The 24,151-nt window shown below is 37.2% G+C and overlaps 4 protein-coding genes across 6 annotated transcripts; 1 reads left to right on the top strand and 3 right to left on the bottom strand.

Annotated features, from left to right (window-relative positions):
- Positions 1–3,182: 3,182 nt before the first annotated feature.
- On the bottom strand, positions 3,183–7,859 carry LOC103932425 (phenylalanine--tRNA ligase, chloroplastic/mitochondrial). The gene is made up of 10 exons (XM_048574267.1): positions 7,585–7,859; positions 6,848–7,038; positions 6,387–6,593; positions 6,175–6,292; positions 5,845–5,921; positions 4,928–5,107; positions 4,727–4,771; positions 4,075–4,179; positions 3,497–3,610; positions 3,183–3,410 (listed from the first exon to the last, which is right to left on the bottom strand). The coding sequence occupies exons 1-10, from the start codon at positions 7,790–7,792 to the stop codon at positions 3,360–3,362; spliced, it is 1,296 nt and encodes a 431-aa protein (XP_048430224.1). The 5' UTR covers positions 7,793–7,859; the 3' UTR covers positions 3,183–3,359.
- A 1,006-nt stretch (positions 7,860–8,865) lies between these two features.
- LOC103932439 (serpin-ZXA-like) lies at positions 8,866–10,874 on the bottom strand. The gene is given in 2 exon segments (XM_009342048.3): positions 8,866–9,276; positions 9,279–10,874. Coding segments are annotated over 2 exon segments (858 nt in total). The 5' UTR covers positions 9,988–10,874; the 3' UTR covers positions 8,866–9,127.
- Positions 10,875–15,654: 4,780 nt separating this feature from the next.
- On the top strand, positions 15,655–20,633 carry LOC103932429 (UDP-N-acetylglucosamine diphosphorylase 1). The gene is made up of 15 exons (XM_048574142.1): positions 15,655–15,819; positions 16,067–16,121; positions 16,203–16,354; positions 17,442–17,481; positions 17,609–17,701; positions 17,776–17,888; positions 18,008–18,082; positions 18,348–18,387; positions 18,486–18,568; positions 18,787–18,864; positions 19,373–19,516; positions 19,685–19,752; positions 19,881–19,995; positions 20,091–20,247; positions 20,361–20,633. Exons 1-15 carry the CDS (start codon positions 15,670–15,672, stop codon positions 20,456–20,458), a joined length of 1,461 nt encoding a protein of 486 aa, XP_048430099.1. The 5' UTR covers positions 15,655–15,669; the 3' UTR covers positions 20,459–20,633.
- Positions 20,634–21,360: 727 nt separating this feature from the next.
- Positions 21,361–24,105, bottom strand: LOC103932427 (urease accessory protein D). Of its 3 annotated transcripts, XM_009342030.3 has the most exons (8): positions 23,963–24,105; positions 23,765–23,830; positions 23,589–23,663; positions 23,291–23,335; positions 22,892–23,125; positions 22,425–22,507; positions 22,106–22,274; positions 21,361–21,830 (listed from the first exon to the last, which is right to left on the bottom strand). In XM_009342030.3, the coding sequence occupies exons 1-8, from the start codon at positions 24,062–24,064 to the stop codon at positions 21,717–21,719; spliced, it is 888 nt and encodes a 295-aa protein (XP_009340305.1). In that variant the 5' UTR covers positions 24,065–24,105; the 3' UTR covers positions 21,361–21,716. The 3 variants fall into 3 exon arrangements, with proteins under 3 accessions (XP_009340305.1, XP_009340306.1, XP_009340307.1); XM_009342031.3 differs by lacking the exon at positions 23,765–23,830; XM_009342032.3 differs by lacking the exons at positions 23,589–23,663; positions 23,765–23,830.
- Between the last annotated feature and the right edge of the window lie 46 nt (positions 24,106–24,151).

Here is a 24,151-nt window from a genome sequence, read left to right on the forward strand (position 1 = left end):
CTGGACGGTTGAATTTCAAAAAATGGACACGTGGCCCATGGTGAGATTCTGACATTATTTATTTATTTATTTAAGTCTGGAACGTGCACCCACGCTCACTTGTATCCCACGCGCTATCCGCAAAAAAAGAATTAGTCATGGCTGACGTTAGATAGGCTGGTTCCTCACTCAACCTATTATGGGCAAACCTAGAGACTGGGGTGGACTTTGGGCTAGTCTATTTTGTGGGGTGGAGTAGGATTTTGGGGTGCCAACTTATTTTTTTAGATTTTGGGCCAGCCTTTAAATGAGAGGTGGACTTGCTCTAAATTGATGATTAATCGTTCATTTTCTAAATACACACAAGAAGAACTAAATAGTTTTCAAATTGAATGAACGCAATAAATTAGATTATTTGTACAGTAAAATGATATCACGTCATCGTTTAAAGAGAAATTATTTGTTATGGTTATGCAGAAATGTAAAGCATGCATGAGATATTATTTTGGATCATGCATATTTGCGCTCTACAAAGAAAAAAGGGAGGGTTGTGATGATTTTAAATTTTTTTATACTACGTAATCTAGTATCCTTATGCATGAAGATAATTTATTCGGTTGTTGTGGTCGAACTTTATTATGGATTTCTAACCACATAGTCTATATGACCTTCTTATCTCTTCCTTCTCCAAGCTTGGGTTATTAAAGAAATACAAGAAAGAACTAAGAAGAACCTATCAGCAACAAACGATTTTAATCCTAGATAACTTATGATGTTCATATCAACCTATTATGTATCTATGCATCTAGCATTTGGTAGACCTCATACTATATCTGTCCCCAGGTTGCATGCATTATTGGGGTATCAATGTTGTCGGATTTGTACAAACACAGAGCTTTACCTCCCCTCAATACTACACCAACGGTTCCACCGAGACAATTATCCATTTGATGTTAATATTAACACTGAAAGAAAATGATTGCTCCACTCTTCTACTGATCTAGATAAGAAAACCTTGTGCATGGCTTTGACCATGTCGTTCGTAACGTAGCTTATAAAAGTGTAACTTTATATTTTGTTAGTATTTAATACCATGCTTATTTAAGTTGTGTGAGACGAAAGAATTTGGCTTGCAAGCGATTTTATATTTTTCTGTTTTCAATTTCTTCATCACCACACTCAAACTCAACGGAAAAAAAATAATATTTTTTAATTAATTATACATCTTTTTGTATTTATCTCTCTCATAACAAGATTTTGTATTTTAATGTATCTATATGTTTCATTATTTAACAGGGATCAAAAGAGATGAACCCAAAACGATTGTAAAACAAATTCTTTCTAGCTAGTTGTATCCACCACAACACAGTTGATGTCTTGAAGATAAACTAGAAAACACATAAGCTATGGAAAATGGATACTCAGATAGAGAGAGGACCAGGAGCATCTTAGTTCTCTTCAGCATCTCTTGTCTTTGTGCTTAATCCGCTAAATGTGGTTATATTACTAAAACAAATTTTGGGGGAAAAATGTTGGATGAGCTGGTAAATTACTTAGTCCCTTGTCTCCTTGAGAAGAGAGTAGACAATGGTGGTGGTGGAAAGGGACCCAACGTCAGGATATTCGAGAGGCCATCATTGTCCCAAATGTTTGACTCATGGCACTCTACTTCTGTCCTCCCTTTTGACCCTATCCTCCCCTACTCTTTATAGACCTGATGCCATCCTGAAAGATTACCTTCTGGCTCATGGCTACACTATATACTGTCGGCAAAAATGGCACATATTTTACAATTTGTTAAACGTTTTATAGAGAAAGGCAGCATTTCACTACTAATCGCATTTATATTGTTCTAATTTTGTTGTTCGTGTATTTAATAAGTGCAGAGTATTTACGCAAAAAATTTCGATATAATTCGAAATGCAACCAATTAACATAAGTAGTATATAAGTTGTTATTATTTTGTAAGATGAACAGGTGTAGAACTTGTACTTTGTTCAAGAAGATTACATTCTTCTCTTATTGTGCAACTTTTGTTTAAGTATAACCTTTGGATAGAATAAAGAAAAAAAATTAAAGAGGTTAAAAAATAGAGATGTGAAAAACAAAGTATGCAGAAATCATTAATGTTTTACTTTCCTGCATTAAGAATGTTAGCATTGGTTCTTCAACTAATGTTTGTATTTCTCTTCATATAGCTTCTTTTGCGATTTTCCAAAAATGTTATTTGCTTGTCAAGGAATTTGTCGGTTGAGCGATTAAGAGCGTTTGTCTTTATATATAAGATGTTGTGTTCGATTTCTTGTGAGTTTTTTCTTTTATTGGCAGGAGGATGCGAACAAACCAGTTTACAGGCCACACAAATCTGTAACGAACTAGATGTGAGCTCCAGAAGCTTGCTAAGTAAGGATTCGTGCAATTTCCAAATAAATTGTGGAGGCCATGCTTCTGCATTGAAGAAACAAGTCTGGGGATATCCTGGGTTGAACTAGGGTTCCTATTTGGATATAATCGAAGCCCATTTGCATAGAGTTCTTGCCACTTCCTGTAAAATCCCAAAAGGGCATATTTTGTGTGCTGGCTAGGGATTTAGATGTGATATTCATATCCATAAAGGTATGTTTGTTTGCCATCACCGGATTGGACTACTTATTAGTGTACTTATTCGTGTAGTTTCGTGTGGATTCTAAAAGGTAAACATAAAGATTTGGATTCCGATTCCGTCTTGATTTGGATTTCGATTTGACTTTCGTCTTGATTTGAATTGTTGGGTCAGTCACGGAGGACAGAGAGGTGGTTCAATTGAAGGAAAAACTTGCAGCTGAATCGAAATTTGGTTCTTTTGACCTCTATAGACTAGGAAGGTTGTCTTTGTAAGTTCTCATTATCCTGCTTCTTAGTCCGATAATGCATCAAACGTTTTATTAAGTCAGACCAGCTTAATTCCTAAAGTTAATCCAGTACAACAAATGCATCATAAATGCTTTCGGTTGTGTAACCCTTGATTTACTCAACCAAAAGGTCAAAAGTAAACAAGGGTAAAGGTGTGCATGAAGAGAAAACAGGCGAACATATCTCTCTGAAGCAAATTAGCACTGCTGAAATAATAGAGATTGCTTGCCAAAACCACTTTCGATTCTACCACCTTTCTTTTTTCTCAGTAAAAAAAAAAAAAAATTTATTTTCAGTGTCTACCCCTTGAATTCTTGGAGAGTTTGATCTCTTTATCTCTTGCCAAGACAGGCTTAAAACTCTGTATTCACAGCCAGCTAAAAAACAAGGAAACAATTGCACAATGTAGGTAAAAATTCAACACCCATGAATCAGGTGAAAAGTGTTACTGTTTGAACTGCCACAATAGGCTACTACACCGAGACCTCTCATCTTAGAACGACGTTCAACTTGCTCTGCACCAACTCTCTTACATTCCACTGCATACACATTTGAAACAGTTATGGAAGTCTGAATGCTCCTATGAAGGAAAGATATGATTACATCGTCTCGCTATAAGACTTACCTGCAACTTATTAATTTCATCATCTGTGAGCGAGCGTTCCATGGATCGATATGCAATTCTGTAGCAGTGACTGGTCATCCCTTTCTTGTTTGTGAAATTGTCTATCAATTGCACCTGGCAATGAGGGAACAGGTATTTCAGTAAACGCATAACAACACTTCCAATATACTGTCAGGTAATAGAGATCACTTCACCAGACTCGACAGAGTAAGTTGGGGCAAAATACTTGATGAACAAATATCACACAGTGGTGGTAATCATAGATGAGATTTTCCATGAATGCGTACGAAAACTTCCTGACTTGGATTACAAATAACTTTCCAGGTGTAGGAATCCTTCCACAGAACCATTTTAGTAAGGTTGATATAGTTAATAAATATAGCAGTTCAGGTGTGGACAGGTTAAAAATTTTCAAATCTTTCAATTTTAAGCCACTTCAGTAGAAAATCATTTCAGAAAACTAGCTGCACCGAATACGTCAAGTTAGAGCTGCTCTTTATTTCCAAAAAACATCAAGGTTCAACCACAATGTTCAAAATCTACACCTCCAGTAAATTTATGAGTGAAAACAGGCATACCTCCTCTGCAAGATCTCCAGCAACTTCTCTAACAACTTCACATAAATTGTTTTCGGTGAAAGACTCGTTTATCCAAAAACTGACATCTTTGTAACAAGGAGGATACTGAAACGAAAAGAAAGTTTATAAGAATTGTTAGCAAGCAGTAATTTACCCTAAAACCAATAGTTAGATCCACAAGCAACAAAATCTTAAGAAGCCATTTGGCTTTCAACGCAATAATAAAAATCCAGTCATACATCATCATTTCTTTGTTCTTTCTTTTACTGAAGAAAGTTGGGGTTCCACCATAAAAATCCAGTCATACATCATCATTTCTTTGTTCTTTCTTTGTTCATTTCTTTCAAGGCAATAATAAAACCAATTGGCAATATGGGGAGTAGCCCAACCTCTTATAAGCCCATGCAAGGTCCCTCCTCCCATCAATGTGGGACTCATTCTCAACATTATCATGGCTCAATTTTTGCTTTCTATCTTTTGATACAAGATATAACAAAAGGGCAGCACAAGCTCTAAGCATACGAGGGCAGAGGGAGGGAGATCAAATATCTCACAAAACTATATCTTAATTTTACACAATAATACGTGACCAGAAAACTCAGTAACCAGAAAGTAAACATGCTAATTTCCTATGTGTGAGTTGCAACAATACCTTGGAAAATGGCTTGAATTTGATTCCCAACTGGCCACTCAAAAACTATATCCAAAATTGGATAATTAGATATAATGGATTAGAAAAAAGCCAAGGACTTTAATACTTGCTTATTTCACTTGTCAATACTTAAATTGAGCAAATAGAACATATCTAAAAAAAGAGAGGGGAAAAATCATATTTAACGGATTCAGGAACCACCTGAGAGGTGAATCTCTCATCAGTTGACCAGAAAAGCCGAATATCAGGGATGTCAAATAAAACCATTGCCAGCCGTTCCAGTCCAAGTCCAAAAGCCCAAGCAACGTTGTCTGTTTTGCCACTTCTCCTCAATATTTCTTGCTCTGTCACCCCACAACCCAAAACCTCCAACCATTTTTCCTGGTATTGTGTTCAACATTTATAAAATTGATTTAATGCTAAAAATATTCATGCCTCCAAGCATCAATTGAAAAGTACGACAAGGGGTTTCAAAGCATGAATTGTAACAACAGAAAACTTTCCTAAACATAAGAACCACGAATTATAACAGTGGCCACTAGTTCAATGCGAGATTTGATTATCAACAGGTGTCCCAGTTCAACGCATGACAAAAGCACTAGTTGGATATGAACAGTAATAATCAACAATGGAAACAGTCAGAATAGAAAGTATCTCCAAGGAATTGCATAGATATATTTTTGATAAATTTTACTTTTATTACTTTTTCATCTACAGAATAGAAAGGGGCTCAAGGGTCACTACATGTAATCTAGGATAGCCATCAAGTTTAATCTAGCGTAAACAACTACTTCCACTCGAACTCCCAGATCTCACAGGCAGCAGATAAAGACAAAATCATACTGGCAACTAATATACTACAAAGAATAATCCAACTGTTGGTTTCGGATTTGGGTGATTTTGGGTAGACATGATCTTTGAGAGAAGACCTAAAAGATAGAAAGTTAGAATTGTTGAGATACATTACAGAGTGGGCCAAACAAAAATGTGTGTCAAAAGTGTGTGTCCCAGGATCCTAACCCATATGTATCAGAAATAGCATGAAGTAGATTCACAATCCACAAAGAAACACGGAATTTTTGTTTCGTGTCCCAAAATGATCAGTGTCAGTAGTATACCTGAAAAAATATCTCAAGTTCAAATGATGGGTTGGTAAATGGGAAATATGTATCAACCCAGCGCATTTCCACAGAACCTGAAAATTTCAATCTGATAAACTTAGATGTTCCAAAACAACTCTATCAATCCACCAAAAAGAATAAATTGTATCATATAATAAATAAACAAATAAATTAAATAAAATTAAGAAAACACTCTAAGAATTTTTGAAGCAAATAAAACTCCATATGCTTAATAGCTATTTGTTGAATGCTAAAGCACTTAAATGGCACACCAAATTACAGCTTGCCTAGGAGATATGAAGCACAGTGGTTCAAGATAGATTTTACCAAATAAGTGGCGTGCCAAACCCTCTAGACATTTCTTTAAATCTCCAGCAGCATAAGATGTGCCATCTGTCCCAGATGCCTCCCAATCTTGTGGAGAAAAAACACGAACACCTTCCATCTGTATGGGCAGGAAATAAATTCATTCGTTAAGGCAGAATTCCAAGAAGCTAAGCAGTATTGAAGTCTTATTCTAAGCATTAGAGATAAGAAACCTGATGGAACACAGGGTAATGTGTTGAGTCAATGGAATCCCTACGGTACACATCTCCTGTTACAAGGAAATGAGTATGTCCTCTTCTCAATATTTCTGCCTGATGAGCACTTGTATGACACCTCAACACGGTTTGAGAGTCAATATAGTACGTATCATTATAACTTCGACTTACATGATCAGCAGGAACCAGAACATTGTCAAAATTCTGAAAGAATTGAAATTTGATTCACTGTCAAGAACTCACAGGGTTCTTACAATCTTAGAAGGATAAAAGAGCACTGCAATAACACATATTTACTATTCTTCTTTTATGAAAAATGCATGACTTAATCAATGAGGTTAACAATCCAGAAACAAACCTAGGAGATATGAATGATAAATGCTATAAACTAAAGATTCTTGTCCCCTTCATTTGGTGTATTTCATGGTCCAATTTTTAAAATAAAATCAAGTTCGTACCTCTTTCACAGAGACAATTGGGCAAAGATTATCAAACTTATCGAACTGATTTGAGTAATTGGTGTCGAAATACTCGTATATTGCATTCTTCAAAATCCCAAGTGGGTGCTGATCTCTTCTGTGGAGTTGCAGTCCAAGCTTTGCAAAAATTGTATCCGGTACATTGTTTGTGGGGTCATCCCTCAGCACATCTACAAACCCATAATCCAAAACTATCAAGCCACTAACAAATCTTTCAGAAAACCAAGTCTGCAACTTTCCAATTGCACATATCCGACAGAGCATCAAAAGAAACATATGATGAGAATTCTAACATGCTTTGAAATGTTTGTTAGACTTAGGCCATCAAACAGACATCCAACATCAAAATGGAATGTACCCGAAACAAGTATTCCAGAGTGCAATGGATTGATGTGAGATACAATTCTCGAACAAGTATACAAAACAAAATGCAAAACTTTTCAACGAACCAAATTGCATTACGAACAAAACATACTGCAGAACTTAATGAATAAAAGAATAAATGGACTAACCAAAGTTGTAAAAACTTAAAACCAATTCAAATATTACAATTTCACAGAAAACTACTACTTACGGAACGAACAAATTCACAGTATCAGGTTGTAGAAATGCAAACCAAGTACAAAAATTTCACCATCACTGCAAACCCAATACAGAAAAACAACAAAAATATCAAAAACGAGAGCAACCCAGATGAGGGAAATGGTCAAAGTTACCATCTTTAGCAATTTTGACGCCGCCCAGCTCGAGCACGGAAGCCACCGGCTGCCTCCATTTCTTGTTGTGAAGCTTATCGGAGGAAAGATCTGTAGAGGAAGAAGAGAAGGGCAGGCAGAAAGTGAAGCTTCTGAGGCAAGCTGTGCGGAGAGAAGGTGAGGTTTTGGAGAAGAGAGTGGTCTGCGCAAATGAGAAGGCCGTTGCCATTCTCGTTCGGACAGGAGAGAGCAGTGCGCGGCAGAGTCTCTGTGTACTCTTATCGATGATTTGGGGCTTTGCTATTGTTTTCTTTTGGTTTCTTTCTTGAATTTATTTGTCTCGGGTCGGAATTTGGGTTTGAAAAGCCCAACCATGTACCTAGGCCCAAAGCCATATATGTATCATTATGGCCTAGCCCACTAATGAAATGCAATACCCATTCTAAACAGAATAAGTTATGTGATTTGAAATCTAAATGTTAGACCAAGTCAGACTTCCCATTTACGTTCACTCTCAAATCTGTTGTGTGCATGATTTTCTTTATCCCAAAGGGAGTCTGATAAGTCTAGGAATATTTTGAATGTTTCTTAGCTAAGTTTATTATGCTGTTGTAAAGTTTGAATTTCAAACTAGCGTGTAAATAGGGTATTTTCAGACCCACTGATGTAATCTTTATGATCTTATAAATACAAGTAACCCTCCATCGAAGGGGTGTGCAAAAACAACTGAAAGCCTAGCCTACTAAAGTTTTACATACTATTCAACTAATATTATGTTCGCAAAATGATAACTTTTCTCGTTTATTGATAGATATGTTGTATATGACTAATTGGTATGATTGTGACTGTTATTTGATACGAATGCAATTGGGATAAATATTTTCTCTTCATCGGCAAAATAATATAGTTCGTAATAATTAGACTCATGACCTATTTACACACAAGTAGAGATTTGAACGCTAGTAAACCAATTCGTCATTGACATGGAGTATGCTTTAAATTTGATTAATTCATGAGAATCGTACCTAATATTAGTCAAACCAAAATTAATACCGATAGTATTAGTGGCTTCGTTGCCCTCAGTTGGTATAGACGTTGAATGCATAAAATGTTTTGGTCCAGTTAATACTAGAATCTCTAGGTTTGTACTTTCTGAATAGACTTAGAAAAAGAAGAAAGACCAACTTACTTGATTACGTTTCCAACCAATTGTATAATTATATTGTGTATCATATCGTGTTTCTGGCACACTGAAAAATGCATATGAGATTTTCATCATCGTATGCTCATTCATTGGATTTGGATATCAAAACGAATACTTTTTTATTTTATTTTAAATTGGAAATCAACAACCAGTGAACCTCAACACCAAAAAGAACAAACATTGCAGAAATTAGAGGAGGATTCAACTGCGAAAAACAAAACGATCACTGAACCTCAACTGTTACATTGCAAAGAAAAACAAGAAATTAAAAACCATTCCCGCAGGCAGTCATCCACAATGCAATAGTTAAAAAAACAAAAATAAAGAGTAAATCTTACTTGCCTTGTCACGTCCTAAAGCTCATTCTTTTAACGGATTGAGAACATGACCAATGAACAGAACCGCTCCAATCACTTCCTCACTGATTATAAACATAAATGGGTGATCAGCCACAAAGTCTATCGTTTTCTGTATAAATGGTTCATCATCACCATCCGCTTCATCGTCAAGTCGCAAACAGTAACAGCTGCAGCTTCTGTGCCTTTTTCATCAACTTCAATGAAGGATTTGTGAATTATTTTGGCCTTACCTAGACGTGACTCCACCATCCCTGTCAAATCACCTTCACCATTGAAGGGCAACACCAATCCTACATCCTTGAGAACTTTAGAAGCTTCAAAGCCGGAGCTAATCTTAAACCTTGGGATTTCGAAGGAACCAACCGCGACTCGTGTTTCAGGGCGATGACGATCTAAGAAATCAGGCTCGGAACAAACTCTCTCAACAAAAGCTGGGAGCCCATCTTTCGCATCAGGAAGTAACAAGTACATACAAAATTGTCTCTCATTGTCTTCGCCTTGTTCGTAAGGAAGCTTCGAGACTTTGAAGCCGTCAAAGGCTTTTACAAACTGGTAATCGTAGCTTCTCATGAAGCGCGCCTCAACAGAAGTGCCGTCGAGAAGGTGGAAGTAGTCCTCTTCTAGTGTCTCCGATGTATCAAACGGGTCACTCCAAACTGCTTTAAAGTGTAAAGCATTTGAAAATATAAGCCTGGTATTGGTTTTGACTGTCCCAGGAGCAAGAACCTCAGTGATAAGGCCCTTCGTCGCCTTTTCAGCCCATGAGTTCACTTCGGCTCTCGCTTTCTCAGGGTTGGTTTTAAAGTTAACTTGTTTTATAGCCGCCTTGTGAACTGTGTCCACAACCTCCTTGAAAAACATAAAAGGTAAGTCCTTTATGCATAAGGGAAACAAAAATACCCATATCCACGATCAAACCCTAAAATGCTCACGGCTGTATTCTGACGTACGTACCTATAGAGAACACGGTTTAGAGTTTCTCTTTCTCTCTCTCTCCTTGTCTCCGGAGTTGATGCCACCGCAGGGCGCTTCTTGGCCCTCTTCCTCCGACCTGCTGCCGTCTGAGATTTCAAATCAACCAGAAGATCCACCAATTGCAACCGCGACGGATGTGGGCAATATTTTTTTTTTTTTTGGCCAGAATATTATAATTTCTTACAAAGTAATCTGGAGTTATTGATTCATAAATTTAGCAGGAGTCTTCATTCCAGGGTGGAGTAATTGTTTTAGTGACGGAGCTTTAACTGGAGGCCATCAAGAACATGCTACTGTCCTCACTCCTCAGGCTGTCAGAATTGTGATGTAAATATAGCAACTGCTGATTGTTCTAGTGACGGGGTTTTAACTGTGGAGATAACAAAGCGCGAAGAAGATTTACTCAAACCTTCTTTTTAGCATCTCAACTCAACGGATATTTGTCTCGTACAATAACTTTCGTGAATTTTGATCACTTCACTATGGCTAATTCGCCTGGTATCTAAATATATACTTCAATCTACTTGCAGACCATTAAAGCAAAAACCAAAAACAAAACTAGCCACTACTTTATATAGAACTGTATTATCCAAAAAACCTGGAGCCCTAACCATTGGTTCTCGCCAAGAATCGCTATTTACTTTTATACAACAATATATTTACACTATGCATCCACGAGATTTGTATTAACGAATGTATGATGGAGATCGTTTTATAATTGAATGATGAAGATTGGTCTAGGAAGAGTTTTTTAGAAGGTTAGAGTTAGTTACCTTGTGGGCTAGTATAAATTGTAAAAGCTTTCTCATTTTCTGTAATTAGTTGAACTTAGAAGATATCAATACAAGCTTTCATTTTCTTCCAAAGCCTCATCTTCTTCTCCATTCCACTGTGATGGATAATCTTCATACTTTGTCAACATAGTTAACAATTCGATTCTAAAATCACTCATTTACCACTAACCTATAGTATTAAATGGCCAGAATAGTTCAACATAAATATGGCAAAATTTCAAGAGGGATCAGAGAGGCCACACAAGATAAAGTAAGGGTGATAAAATTGAACTGTTATTTGTAATTCGTTTTTTATCATCTTCATACTTCAGAATTCGTATGAGTCGATTATAAGATTACTTTCCACCAAACAATTATTATTAAACTAAAAACTAGTTGGTAACACCTCACACATAGGGGAATAGATCATTTCCGGATCTCTCCCATCAAATTCATCCAATCTATTAATCCAGGTTTTTGAAATTTGATCCAACGACTACAAACATAGGATCCCTTAAAAGTTATAATAATTTTAGCCGTTGCATCAAATTTTAAGAGCCCGAATTAATGAATTGGGATGACTTTGGTGGGAGAGATCCGGAGGGATCTCTTCCCCACACATAGTGCCAATGAAAATTGAAGACTGGTTGTCTGTGAATGATGGTATAAGGTCAGTTTGAAAGGGCATATATACTTTGACTTTAAATGAATAAAGTTGAGATTAGATTGGACTAGGCTCATGTCTTTGATTGAAATTTGTTATGATGTCATTTCGTTACATTGCGTGTGTAACCCTTGAGAAGAACCTTGGCCAGTTAAAACTAATGATTTTATCACTAAAAAAATACTTAAGGATAGGGCAGTAATACAACACCTTTGAGTTGATTGGTAATAATGTGTTACTATTAAGGTAGGCATTGATGTTCAGTCGCATGTTATTTTCCCAACTACCTGCTCACCTAATACTAAACTAGCAAGCAACCTTTGTTGTTGCGGTTGGTTTAGAACTCGTTTGAAACTGTTTTTAAAATGATTAAATACGTTTTTGGTAAAATTAGTTTTAGATTTCAAAACTACTTAAAGCGTTTTCTGCAAAAAGCACTAGTTACCAATAATTGGTTTCAAAAACACATTTTTTTCAAAAGTATTTTCAGTCATTTTAAAAACACTTCTAAATGAGCCATAAGTAAAATGAGCAACCATGTATTAGATCTATGTGATTATTATGGCAGTCATTTATTACTAATTGTAGATCTATTGCAAAAATAAGGTCTCCATCATCCCTTAGAGCATCCCCAGCGTGGGGTTTAGCTCGGGGGACGGGCTCCAAAACGGAGGCCCGAGTGAAGGTGGACCAGCTCCAGCGTTGGGAAGCCGGGGGGAAGGGGAAGGCCCGAGGGCCAGGCCCGTGAGGAATTGACAGGCCTTGAGCCCGGGGTGGGAGTGACGCCATGCTGACGCCAGGGTGGCGTCAGCCTATTATTTAATTTTTTTTGTGTCAGGCGCGTGCACCCCACCCGCGCGTGGGGGCGCGTCCTGACACTTTAATCAGAAAAAAAAAAGTTTTGTCTGTTACCGTTGGGAAGCCACGTGGCTTCCCACGGTACGTTAGATCCTAACGGTCACTTAATGTGGACCGTTAGATCTCAACGGTAAAAAATTTTAAAACTGTCAGATTTAATATCCACCGTTCGATCTGAGATCAACGGTGGATATTAAAATGCTTTATAAATTAAAAAATAAATGAAAAAATAGTTTAAAAAATCTGAAAAGTTACCGTTGTGACACGTGGCACAATCTGGAGCGTTGGAATTCAAATTTTTTTATATCCAACGGCAGAGATTAATTAATTGTATTATTTAATAATACTTAGGATAATGACACGTGGCGCACCGATAACGATTAAAAATCTTATCCGATATTACATTTAAAATTATTTTGTATTAATTTTATAAATAAAAAAAATACTAATATTTTATTGCCTATTGCCAGGGCTATAGAAGTGTAACGGTGGAGATGCAAAATCTATTGCCAGGGCTACTTACTGTTCATTAAGGGCAATTACTGTTCATTAGGTGGATTGAATAGTGAATTGCCAGGGGGGAGGGCTCCAACGCTGGAGTTGCTCTTAACTTAATGCGTCTCACGCTAAATTTTTTTTTCTCTATTCTTAGTGTATTTTAAAATAGTAAAAGTGACGTTTATTAAATAAATAAATTTAAAAAAAAACTGTTTATTGCTTTTTTATTTATTAGTTATTACTATTTAAACTATTTTAATTATTGTTACTATTATTATTATATGATGTATGCTTACGTAATAAGAGCCAAAGGAGGCAGGATAATCATATTTTTGGTTCATTTTCTTTTTGGGTTGAAAAGTATACGTACTATATTGATTAGTAGAGACGTGGATCAAATTATGGCCTATCAAGATGATCCTATTTCTTATCATTTTTTTTATTCTTTATGTTATATTAAAATTAATAACTCACAACTTCATGTATTATTACGGTTTTTATTTGTGAGTAAAAAGTCATAAATTCTAATTTTATAAATAATGAATTTGATATGAATTTATTTTTTTATTTTCTTAATAATATATTCTTGTAAAAAAAAAAAGAATTACAAGCTTGTACAAATAATAACGAACCCGAATAGTTTATAGTAGTCAAAGAAAAGGTTGTCAAAATACAAAAAGAGAAACGAAATAAGTACACTTGGGGCCTAGGGCTTTGGCAACCCCAACAATTGTTAGATTGTTACCTCGCATGAAATGTCAACCACAACTTAACACGATAGGGACAATGGAGATATTTATATCACAATCTTTGAAAACAAAAGAAGTAATGTGCATGTGTCCAACCTTTCATTACGGTCTTGCTAGTAACACTTGATTTGGTTAAACTTTTATGGTACGACGAGTGCACCATCACTTATAGTTATTAGTGTACACAACAAGCACTTTTTAATATAGGTGCATCTTGATTGCAGATCTATTGTTTTTAATTTGGTGTCTCGTTTTTATGAAGTTTGACACTTGTTATTTCATTTCATTTTAGAATTAACACTGTTGGTTTTTCAAAACATAAAACGTGAAGAAAACACTAAATTGAGGACAACAAATCCACTAGACTTGGAGACCTAAGGAAGATGGTAATATGTCGCATGAGTCCTACCATTATATATATGACCTTTATATATAATCACGATAAATGTGATGGAGATTTTGAAAAGTGGGACTCTTTATGAACTTTTTGTCATCTCATATTTTTTGCACAATGTTTTAATTATAATGTTGGTACGATAATTAACGTTAAATTGTGAGGTGGCAGGGACTTCATAAAGAGTCTCATTTTGAGAAAGTCTTCTTAGCATAAGTATATCAAAAATGTGACAAAATGACATTATATCAAGGGATTGAAAACTCACCCATATCGTAGAATTCAACCACCTTTCCTTTTCAACATTGAAATTGAGAATGATCCTTCCTACCAAATTAGAGAATAACCAATGTTATGCGGTGTGACTCGAAAATTCTAACCACTAGAGGACTCTCCACTCTAGTGCTCCCATTTAGTGCCTAATTCAATGCTTCCATGTTGCGAAAGCCAAATTTTCCCATGTCATTTTCTTTACAAAACTTTTGCAAGATGGCTATGAATGAAATTTTACGTCTATCGCCCTAACTTTTCCACCAGAGTTTGGCAAGGTTGGTATGTAAGCATCTTATATAAATGTTTGGTCTATGTAATACTAGACTCTCAAGTTAATAGGGCTCCATGAACTTGAGATGAGAGGGTGCATATGTACGAATTACGCCTAAATTTGTCAGTCTTCTTGCTGCTTATACTTTAGTTTAGTTTACAGCATCGCTTGTTTATATGAAGAATAGACACATTTAGTCTCAGAAACCCTTTTGCACAATTAAAAATAAGAAAAATGAAAACAATATGTGATTGGATCAACATGTCTTGGAGATCGAGGCATTTTTTAGTGTGTCCGAAATACAAGGTGGTACATCACGTGTCTCTATATAAGTGATGAGATATTTGTATTGAAAATTTAACAACTTGAAAAATAAAACTTCACTCTACTTATATACGGTGCATCGCTCGTATTTTGGATAAAATAAAAAATTTCTCTCGAAAATCGACAGTTGTCACAAAGGACTCCTAATTGAATAATGATATTATTGTCTAGATTACAATCCACCGTCATCTCTCATTCATTGGCTCATCAAAAACCAAAAATTTCTTTTATAATCCTTGAAAAGACAAATCTCTATTCCATAATTTTAATTTCCATTGTTTATACCAAGTAGATTCTTTCCTTCCATAGACCCAACCCATTTCCGGAACGGTTTGGTTCGGATCGCACCCACCCGGTCACAGGGGCAAAATCGGTAGAGGGACCATACCGGTAGTTGAAGCTTTATCTCTAGGCTCTGGATTTCCAACGTAAAGAGTGTAAAACTAAACATACAACCAATGGGACCCACCCAGCCGGGCCCCACAACCCAAATCTTGTCACAGTCGCAAGTACCCAATGGACCATGACCCAACTGGTACGTCCGGAATCGAGGGCATTTTCGTCATTCCGATACAGCGGGTGGTTACTCTGCCCGCTGTAAATGATTCTTGTCTTCCTCGCCACTACTACTGTTAGCTGTCTTCTGACGCTCACTCCCTCGTTTTCTCTGTTAAGCTTGCAGAGAGAGGAGAGAGATCTAGAGAGATCTAGAGAGAGAGAGAGAGAGAGAGAGAGAGAGAGATTCAGAATTCTAGAGAGAGAAAATGAGTGAGCCATCGAGCGATGTGTCGTTGGCGCCACCGCCGCCTCAGGCGTTGCTGGAGAGGCTCAAGGATTACGGCCAAGAAGACGCCTTTGCCCTCTGGGACGAGCTCTCCCCCGACGAACGCAAGCTTCTCGTCAATGAGATCGAGGTCGCTTCTCCATCTATATCTCTCTCTCTCTCTTTCTTTCACCCCTCTGGTTTTAATTTTCTCGGCAACCAAACAGTTAAGGTTCTTAAAACAGAGCTCGACAGTGATCGAATTCGGGACCAGTAACGATAATTCATCTGATTTTTCATAAATTTATTGGATTTCAATGCCAATCTGGTACAGTTGAATTGTTGATTTTGCTTCTGAATCAAGAGATTGATGCATGTTGTATTGCATTTTTGCTTAGAGTTTGGATCTTTCGAGAATCGATCGGATCATACGGTGTTCGCTTCGATCTCACGGTCAGTATCTTGCTAATTACACGCAGAAAATATAATCAAAGTATGATTGGTAGTTCTGATGGATTTTGATTGGTTTGACAGGGCTGCCGACGGCGGCGATTGAGCCGGTGCCGGAGAACAATGTGTCGGCGGTGGAGGAGCGAACGCTAGAAGACAGAGAGAGGTGGTGGAAGATGGGACTGAAAGCCATCTATGAGGGAAAGTTGGCTGTCCTACTTTTGTCCGGTGGACAGGTGAGGTCCAATTTTTTTCAATCATGTTTTGTAGCTTTTAATAGATATGTTTGCTTAATGTGGCATTGCTTGGCACTCATTGCTTTTGCTCAATGTTTAACTTTATACTGCATCAAAAGGGAATTTTTAGTTTAATAGTGCTTCTTTATTTGTAAGTGGGGTGTTACATTTGGTGCCCCTCTTTCTCTCTGTCCTTCAAACTATGACTTCCGGGATCGATTCGCTTTTCGGGGTTTTGTGTATATAAAGACAACTTGATTACACATGGGTTTGTACGCTTAATGTTTAAAGCAAACTTTTTTAGTCCATAATGTATTTAATCATCCTCTCCTTCTCTCTCTCTCTCTAACTATTATTTTGCTATGATGTTGCTTTATGGATTTGTAGGTAGTTTTACGAATAATGTGTTTCTCCCTCTCTCTGGTTGGTAGGATGTTATTTTCTAAATGTTCATTTGGGACAATGTTGATGGCACTTAGTGATGGAAAAAGCATTGGAATATGGTTTTCCCCGTGTTTAAGCATCATTTACAGCAAAATTGCTTTGTAGGATTCCAATATCTTTATTCTTTCTTTCTTTTATTTTTCTGGTTTTTGTTTTTTGGGGTTATGGGGGATGTATGATACAGAGTGAAAATGTTTTACACTGTAGTTCAATCTCTTGTCACATTTGGAACGTGAAATACCGACATTTTTGGGTTCCACGTCTAGGTGAATGCTTTTAAAGAATTCGATGCTCATGTCAGGGGTCCATCTTTCTCAGCTTCCTTGCTCACTTAACCTCATTTGAAGTGTTGTGTGCACAAGTCATAGTAACAGTAAACTATTCAAGCCTAGTAATTTTCTGGATAATACATGTTGTGGTAATACAAGCAACTAGAAATTTTTGTCATGAATAAAATGATTATACCCGTTTGACAATGTTTGTGTTTTGAGGCTATCAAGATGTGATGTGAGGGGATGTAGTCAGGAATGAATCTGTTACACTGCTTCTGGCTGAGTTTCTTTCAGGACATTTTCTCCATACTTGAGTTGTTTCAGTTCTGCTCTATCATTTTTTTCAAGTGTGAGCTTGGCTAATTTTGTAGGGAACTCGGCTTGGAAGTTCAGATCCGAAGGGATGCTTCAGTGAGTAGTAGTCATTTCCTTTTTTTTCATATCTTCACCTGATTGTGAAGCATTGTGTGTATCATACCTTTATGTTTACATTTACCGGAAAAGTTTACCCATATGTGTATTTATACTTATATTTTAGACATTGGGCTTCCATCTGGAAAGTCACTCTTTCAACTCCAAGCTGAGCGGATTTTGTGTGTCCAAAGACTAGCTGCTCAAGCTACAAATGAGGGTATGTTTCATTGCAAGAGGTTCTTTATGGTCTCAAGTAATTTGGGTTTTCATACTAATTGCTATGTTATTCAGGTAACGCTGCTTCACTGCAAATACATTGGTATATCATGACCAGCCCATTTACTGATGAATCCACACGGAAATTTTTTGAAAGTCATAAATACTTTGGTCTCGACACTGACCAGGTAAGAAATTTTATATTCTATTTTCTAATATTTTGAGGATAGCCAAGGTGTTTTTGTTTAGTCTGAAGAAAACAGATTTTTTTGCTTACTTTTCTTAAGTTCAAACTTCCTTGATGCAGATAACCTTCTTTCAGCAAGGAACCATACCTTGTGTTTCAAAGGATGGCAGATTTATCATGGAAACTCCGTATAGAGTAAGTCTTCTATTTGAACTGTAACTTATTCAGAAACCTCACTTTGTTTTACCTCCTTCTTTTAAGCCTTTATAAATCTCTTACGTACCTTAGATATACTTAGAATATAACAAAAGGATAATTTTGTTTTACGATATTATATGCATGTGTGTGTGTGTGTGTGTGTAGCACACAGCCACTGTATTTCCCATTCCATAAAGATTGTGATATACTGCCTCCAACAAAAAAGGCCTATGATTAATGCCAGTTTATTCTTCTAAACCAGGTAGCTAAGGCTCCTGATGGGAATGGAGGAGTATATTCAGGTATTTTCCCATTAGATTTGGCTGAGCTTAATTTCCTCAATTTTCCTTAACTGCTGATAAGACATTCCTTAATAAATTGGGCCCATATATTTTATCAGCTTTAAAATCATCAAGATTATTAGAAGATATGGCTACAAGAGGTATTAAATACGTGGATTGCTATGGAGTTGACAATGCACTGGTGAGATTTCTTCCTTTCTGATGGCGTGTGTAGTCTGCAAGGAGGGGAAAAAGAAGGGCAGAAATTGAAATTCCTTCTATTCCATTATTTGGTTGGTCAAGGAAGAAAATACTCATCTTTTTCTCCTCTCATATCTGCCTAAATCAACTGGAGTCTAAATGTTCTTTTTTAGAAAGAGTTGAAAGTTTTTCTTATAATGATTAGGTTGTTGAAAGCAGGTTCGTGTAGCTGATCCAACGTTCTTAGGATATTTCATTGATAAAGGTGTTTCAGCTGCTGCAAAAGTTGTTCGTAAGGTAATTGACAAGAATTTAACTCTCTCTCTCTCTCTCTCTCTCTCTCTCTCTCTCTCTGATACACACACACATACATTTGCTCCTGCTCTTGTATCTGAAGTGTATGGATAGTGATAGGCTGATAGAACTCAAATGATTTGATACGAGCTATGGTGCTTGCTCGGGTAAAGGTATATTACCGTTTTATAGCGGATTTTAATGTATGTGTCAGAGTCTTTCATAGTTCAAAATATCCATTGTGCAGCCTATGCATCTGTAGGGGAGAACTCATCAGAACTAGCTCATCTTCATCCATATGGGTATGGCTATATTGGTAAAGCCAGAAAAAAGATGGACGATATTTTGGACGAATATACCTTTTTTCTGCATAACTATTTTACTGATATCAGTTTTTCACCTGTGTTTGTTACACATGAGTTCCGAAAGTTTGTGTCGTTCCATACATATTGAGTTTTTAGAACTATTCTGATATATCACATTTTGATATACTTCGGGTTTTTGGTTACAGGCATACCCACAAGAAAAGGTTGGTGTGTTTGTACGTCGAGGAAAAGGAGGACCTCTTACTGTGGTTGAATACAGTGAGATGGACTCATCTCTGGCATCTGCAATCAATCAAGAAACTGGACGTCTTCGTTTTTGTTGGAGTAATGTAATGTCTATTGTTACCTCTGATCTCATCATCTACTCTTTCTTTCTTTTGAAATAAATATTTTGTCTTCTAAGTTCTATGCTTTTTTCTTTAGTGGATTGAATTATGAGTTATGGCAGTTTCGTGCTTTCTAAGTTATGGCAACTCTTGCGACATTGTGTTTTTCAGGTGTGTTTGCACATGTTCACCCTAGATTTTCTAAACCAAGTGGCTAATGGCCTTGAGAAGGATAGCATGTCTCTCTCTCTCTCTCTCTCTCTCTCTCTCTCTCTCTCTCTCTCTAATTGCCTTACGTTTGGAATTTCTCAACTTTAGTTTTCGATATTCTAACAATATTATTGTAAACATGCTTTTGTGAATGCAGTTACCATCTCGCTGAGAAGAAAATTTCTTCTATCCATGGACAGTCGATGGGATTCAAACTAGAGCAATTCATATTCGATGCCTTTCCTTATGCACCCTCAACTGCGCTTTTTGAGGTGACTTCATTACCCCCTGTGTCTGCTCTAATCCCAACAATTTCCTTTCTTGACTTTCCAGTGCTAAGGATAGCATTTGTTTGCCAAATATTCAGGTATTGCGTGAAGAAGAGTTTGCACCGGTAAAAAATGCAAACGGGTCAAATTATGACACTCCGGATAGTGCCAAGCTTCTTGTTCTCCGACTCCACGCTCGTTGGGTAGTTGCCGCTGGTGGATTCTTAACACATTCAGTGCCTTTATATGCAACTGGTAACTCACGCACGCACTTCGTTTCTTATTTGCGTTCTAGTATGTGCATAAACGCAAGGGAAGGAAACAAAAATAAGGGAAAGTTGCACTGACACAGTTGATGTTGAATGCAGGTGTGGAGGTGTCACCTCTTTGTTCGTATGCCGGAGAAAACCTCGAAGCTATTTGCCGTGGACGAACCTTCCATGCCCCTTGCGAGATTACATTCTAATCAGTTGACAGAATCGTGGTTTTTTTACCCTTAATTTGTGCGGCTGTATTGTACTAAAACCTAGAGTGTGAGTTGGCTCCGCCTATATCTTCAACGTTTGTGATTGATTAGTGGATGATTTGCTGTGTATAATATGAAGGTCTTTGAGATATATACGTATTTTTGTCATGCTTCAGTTCTATGTCTCGACGGCCACCTTTGTTTGCTTTGTTAAGTTGTGAATTGCTACCCACATAATGGTGGTGGGGTTTCCCTACTAACCAGAGGGCTTAAGGCGTGCTTAATTTGACCTTTCGTGAGGATACTGAATCATTTACCCACTTTCATTCACTCTTGTACATTGAATCACTTTGATGTCCTACTTAGTTACAAGCCTACGTTACCAGGGTTAGCAAAGTTAGTCAATCAACTTTTTTCCCATGTGGGACTCTAGCCTCTTAATTTTTTGACGCATGAAAATAGTCATTGACAGTACAAACTTCTCTCGTTGAGTTTTGAATGCTTAGTTAAGAAATGTTGAACAAATCAAAAGAAAACCAAAAACAAAATTAAGAGGAAAGAGTGTGGAAGGTAAAACGGACAGCGCAAAATTTACTCCCCTTCTATTATTTGGTTGTTTTTATTTTATCTTTGAAAAGCTTGATTAGCCTCAATTGGAACCGATTTTGTAGATGGAAAGTGTTATTGGCATTCCAAAAATCTCATTGCATACTTTTCACAAATGTATTTTTCTTTCCTAATATAGAAAGTTTGGAGTGTAGAATAAGATTTTCAAGTGCTAATAACAATTCCCTTTGTAGATAACCTGGATAATTAGGGTTTTATGAGTTTTGGATTTACGTGGATGCCCTACTAACCGAGGGCTTATAACGTGCTCAATTTGACCTCAAAACAACATGACGAGCCCGTCAACTTTAGCTATTCTTGCGTTGCTAACTTGCTTAGTTACAAGCGTTCCAATGTGGGATATCTAGCATAACAAATGTTTAGCAAAATGTCAAGGATAATCAGCCAATATTCACTCTAACGGACAACGATTGTAACTAGGAATGTAGTTTAATCATGGATTGGAAGAACAGGTTACAATGCATTTTTATCCAGCTACTCCGAGAAGCTTATCGTCCAGTTAAACCATCTCCGTCGAGCCACCGAGTCATTGAAAAGGATGGGCAAGGAAAGCAAGAGCTAGATTCCGACAAAGGTCGCCGGGTATAAGACCAAAACAAAGTGTTTGAAGTTTCGTATTCCCCACGCAGGTTCAGTGATATGGCGATACCCCAAGTAGTGGCTCCATGCCGGCCAATTGATGCTGCAGGAACTTATAAACCGATTCAGTTGTTGTAGCAGCTATACGAACAACCACCCCGATTCCCTGCAGAAAAAAGAACCATTAGCTCGCATTTACCTCAGATGGTTGCGAAATACAGTAGAGAATCATGCAGCATCATATGATCTGTCCAATGTTCTAAAAATAGAAAACTTAATTGAAGCAAGAACATGAAAAGAGAGTTAGATGTGGGTCTTGAACCGCGTCATAGAAATTACTAGATTTATCTTATTGAGGAAATATGAAATGCGCAATATGTGGCAAGCATTGGTTTTACACCAGAACATGAACAGGCCCTTAGCAGCACCTGACCAATATACCTTAGGACCAAAAACACTTGAAGAAGCAATAAAGCTTGGTTTGGCGAAGCGATTATCAGAATGTGTTTTTATTTGGTGACCTGACGCGGTGGAAGGAATGTGTAATTGGTCAGACATAATCCTCTTCACGTTTTCTTGAACTAGGTTCTGAATGTGCTTGATCTTTGGCCTATAATGAAGCAACCGCAAGGTGAAACATTGATTTATTCACGTAATTACTTCCATTCCGTATTAATATGAGTAAATTAAAACCACTGTAAAACATTTGATAAAGGTTAAGGAGAAGATGCAAATGGTCTATGAATCATGAAATACTCACCCCAAGAGTACAACCATTGCAATTACTTGGTAGTCCTGCATTCGTTCTGCAATTGAAGAGATATTTCCACGCTCGAGGTGTACCTGTCCTAAAAACATTGAACCATCTGAGAAGAAGAGGAAGGGAAGACAACAGGACTCGCGCAAGCATTCATTTCTCAAAATCCTAGTGCACTGCGTACAGAGGGATGAAATGAAGGACGAGCAATACATATTACATCACTGGGCATATTCAGGCGTTTAAATTTACCAAGTTGATAAAGGTTGAAATATTGTGCTTAGAGGTTGAAACAGGGCATCCCATCTTTAAATCTAGTCCTCAAACATATAGGGAACCTGAAATATGCAGCTCACAAATTCCCTTGGGGAAAAGAAAACTTATTGGTAGAATTACCATCCCTAAGAACTAAGCATTTGGATGTTTAGACTGGAAACATACAAAAAATGAAATGAAAAGAAAAAGATTACCGCGTCCAGAAACAAAGGTTCATCATCTTCCATAAATATGTGGTTGATGCTCTTGTAAAGATCGAAATCCCATTTTTCTCCACTTTCGTGACGCCCACTGGTAATCCAATCTACAATGACCAAACTTGAGTCGGAAACTACCCTAAAGACTTGTTTCTGAGAGTATCTTGCCGTGGAAAAACATGTAACAGGATCAGGAATGACCGCCAAAAGGGCATTGCTCCCAACTCTTGCCTACTGCACAGAAACGTGATTTCCAGGATTCACATGTAATGTAGTCATTGACAGAAAGCATGAACTAATCCGAACAACACATATTTAGCTTCAACTGCGTGTTAAAAATGTCCCCAAAATGTGCGGCATCGAACTGCTATATGTTTGATTAGGCTAGATTCTTACCTCCAAGACTTGTTCACAGCACTTGAATCCCACAGACTTGTAAACCTATGCAACAACCAAAATCTATTTGAGAAATCCATATATTCCAGACACAGTACATTTCCTTGAAGTCAATCTTCCACATACGAAAAAGGGAATGAAGATAGTGAATCCACAAGATGTTATTGGCACTCCAAAATCGTTATCTTGCACTCCTCCTTAGATAAAAAAAAGTAAGAACGACGCGCAAAATGACTATTCTGAAGTGCTAATAACAGTTCCCTAAAATCCGAGGAAGAGATTTCGTTTTTTAAGTAACCTTAGTGGAAGCTTGGGTTGTTAAGACAGTGGTGCAGCCATCTCCAATGTTAAACTCACATGAAATAGAATCTCCCTAAAACAAGAGAAAAAGTTCAAAAAAAAAATTAACCCAGAAAACAAAACGGATAACAATTCACAAGCAAATACAGATTGATGGAACAAAAAAGCACATACAGAAACAATACCACCACCATAGGTGAGGTTGTAAACCCAAACAGCATCAGTTTTGGAGGGACCCACCTAAGGAAACATCAAAATTAACACCCCAATTGGACCATTTCACATTATTATCATCAAAACGTGAAATTTGATCTGAAAATGTTGACAAAAACAGAAGGTTAAAAATAATGAAGTGGAGAAAAAAGATGAGACCTTTCTGGGGATGATGAACTTGAGAGGATACTTTGAGAAGCATCTTGTCACTGTTGACCTTCCTCCAACTTTTTCCACCTCCACCCTTCCCTCTCTCTCCATCTCTCTCTCTCTCTCTCTCTCTCTCTCTCTCTCTAGAGCTGTAACCTGTGTACAAAACAAAGGAAGGCTGAATAGTGAATAGGGAGC

Source organism: the organism of the source record quoted next, unplaced genomic scaffold, assembly GCF_019419815.1.
Source record: "Pyrus x bretschneideri cultivar Hongxiangsu unplaced genomic scaffold, Pyrus_bretschneideri_v1 Contig7, whole genome shotgun sequence".
NCBI lineage: Eukaryota > Viridiplantae > Streptophyta > Magnoliopsida > Rosales > Rosaceae > Pyrus > Pyrus x bretschneideri.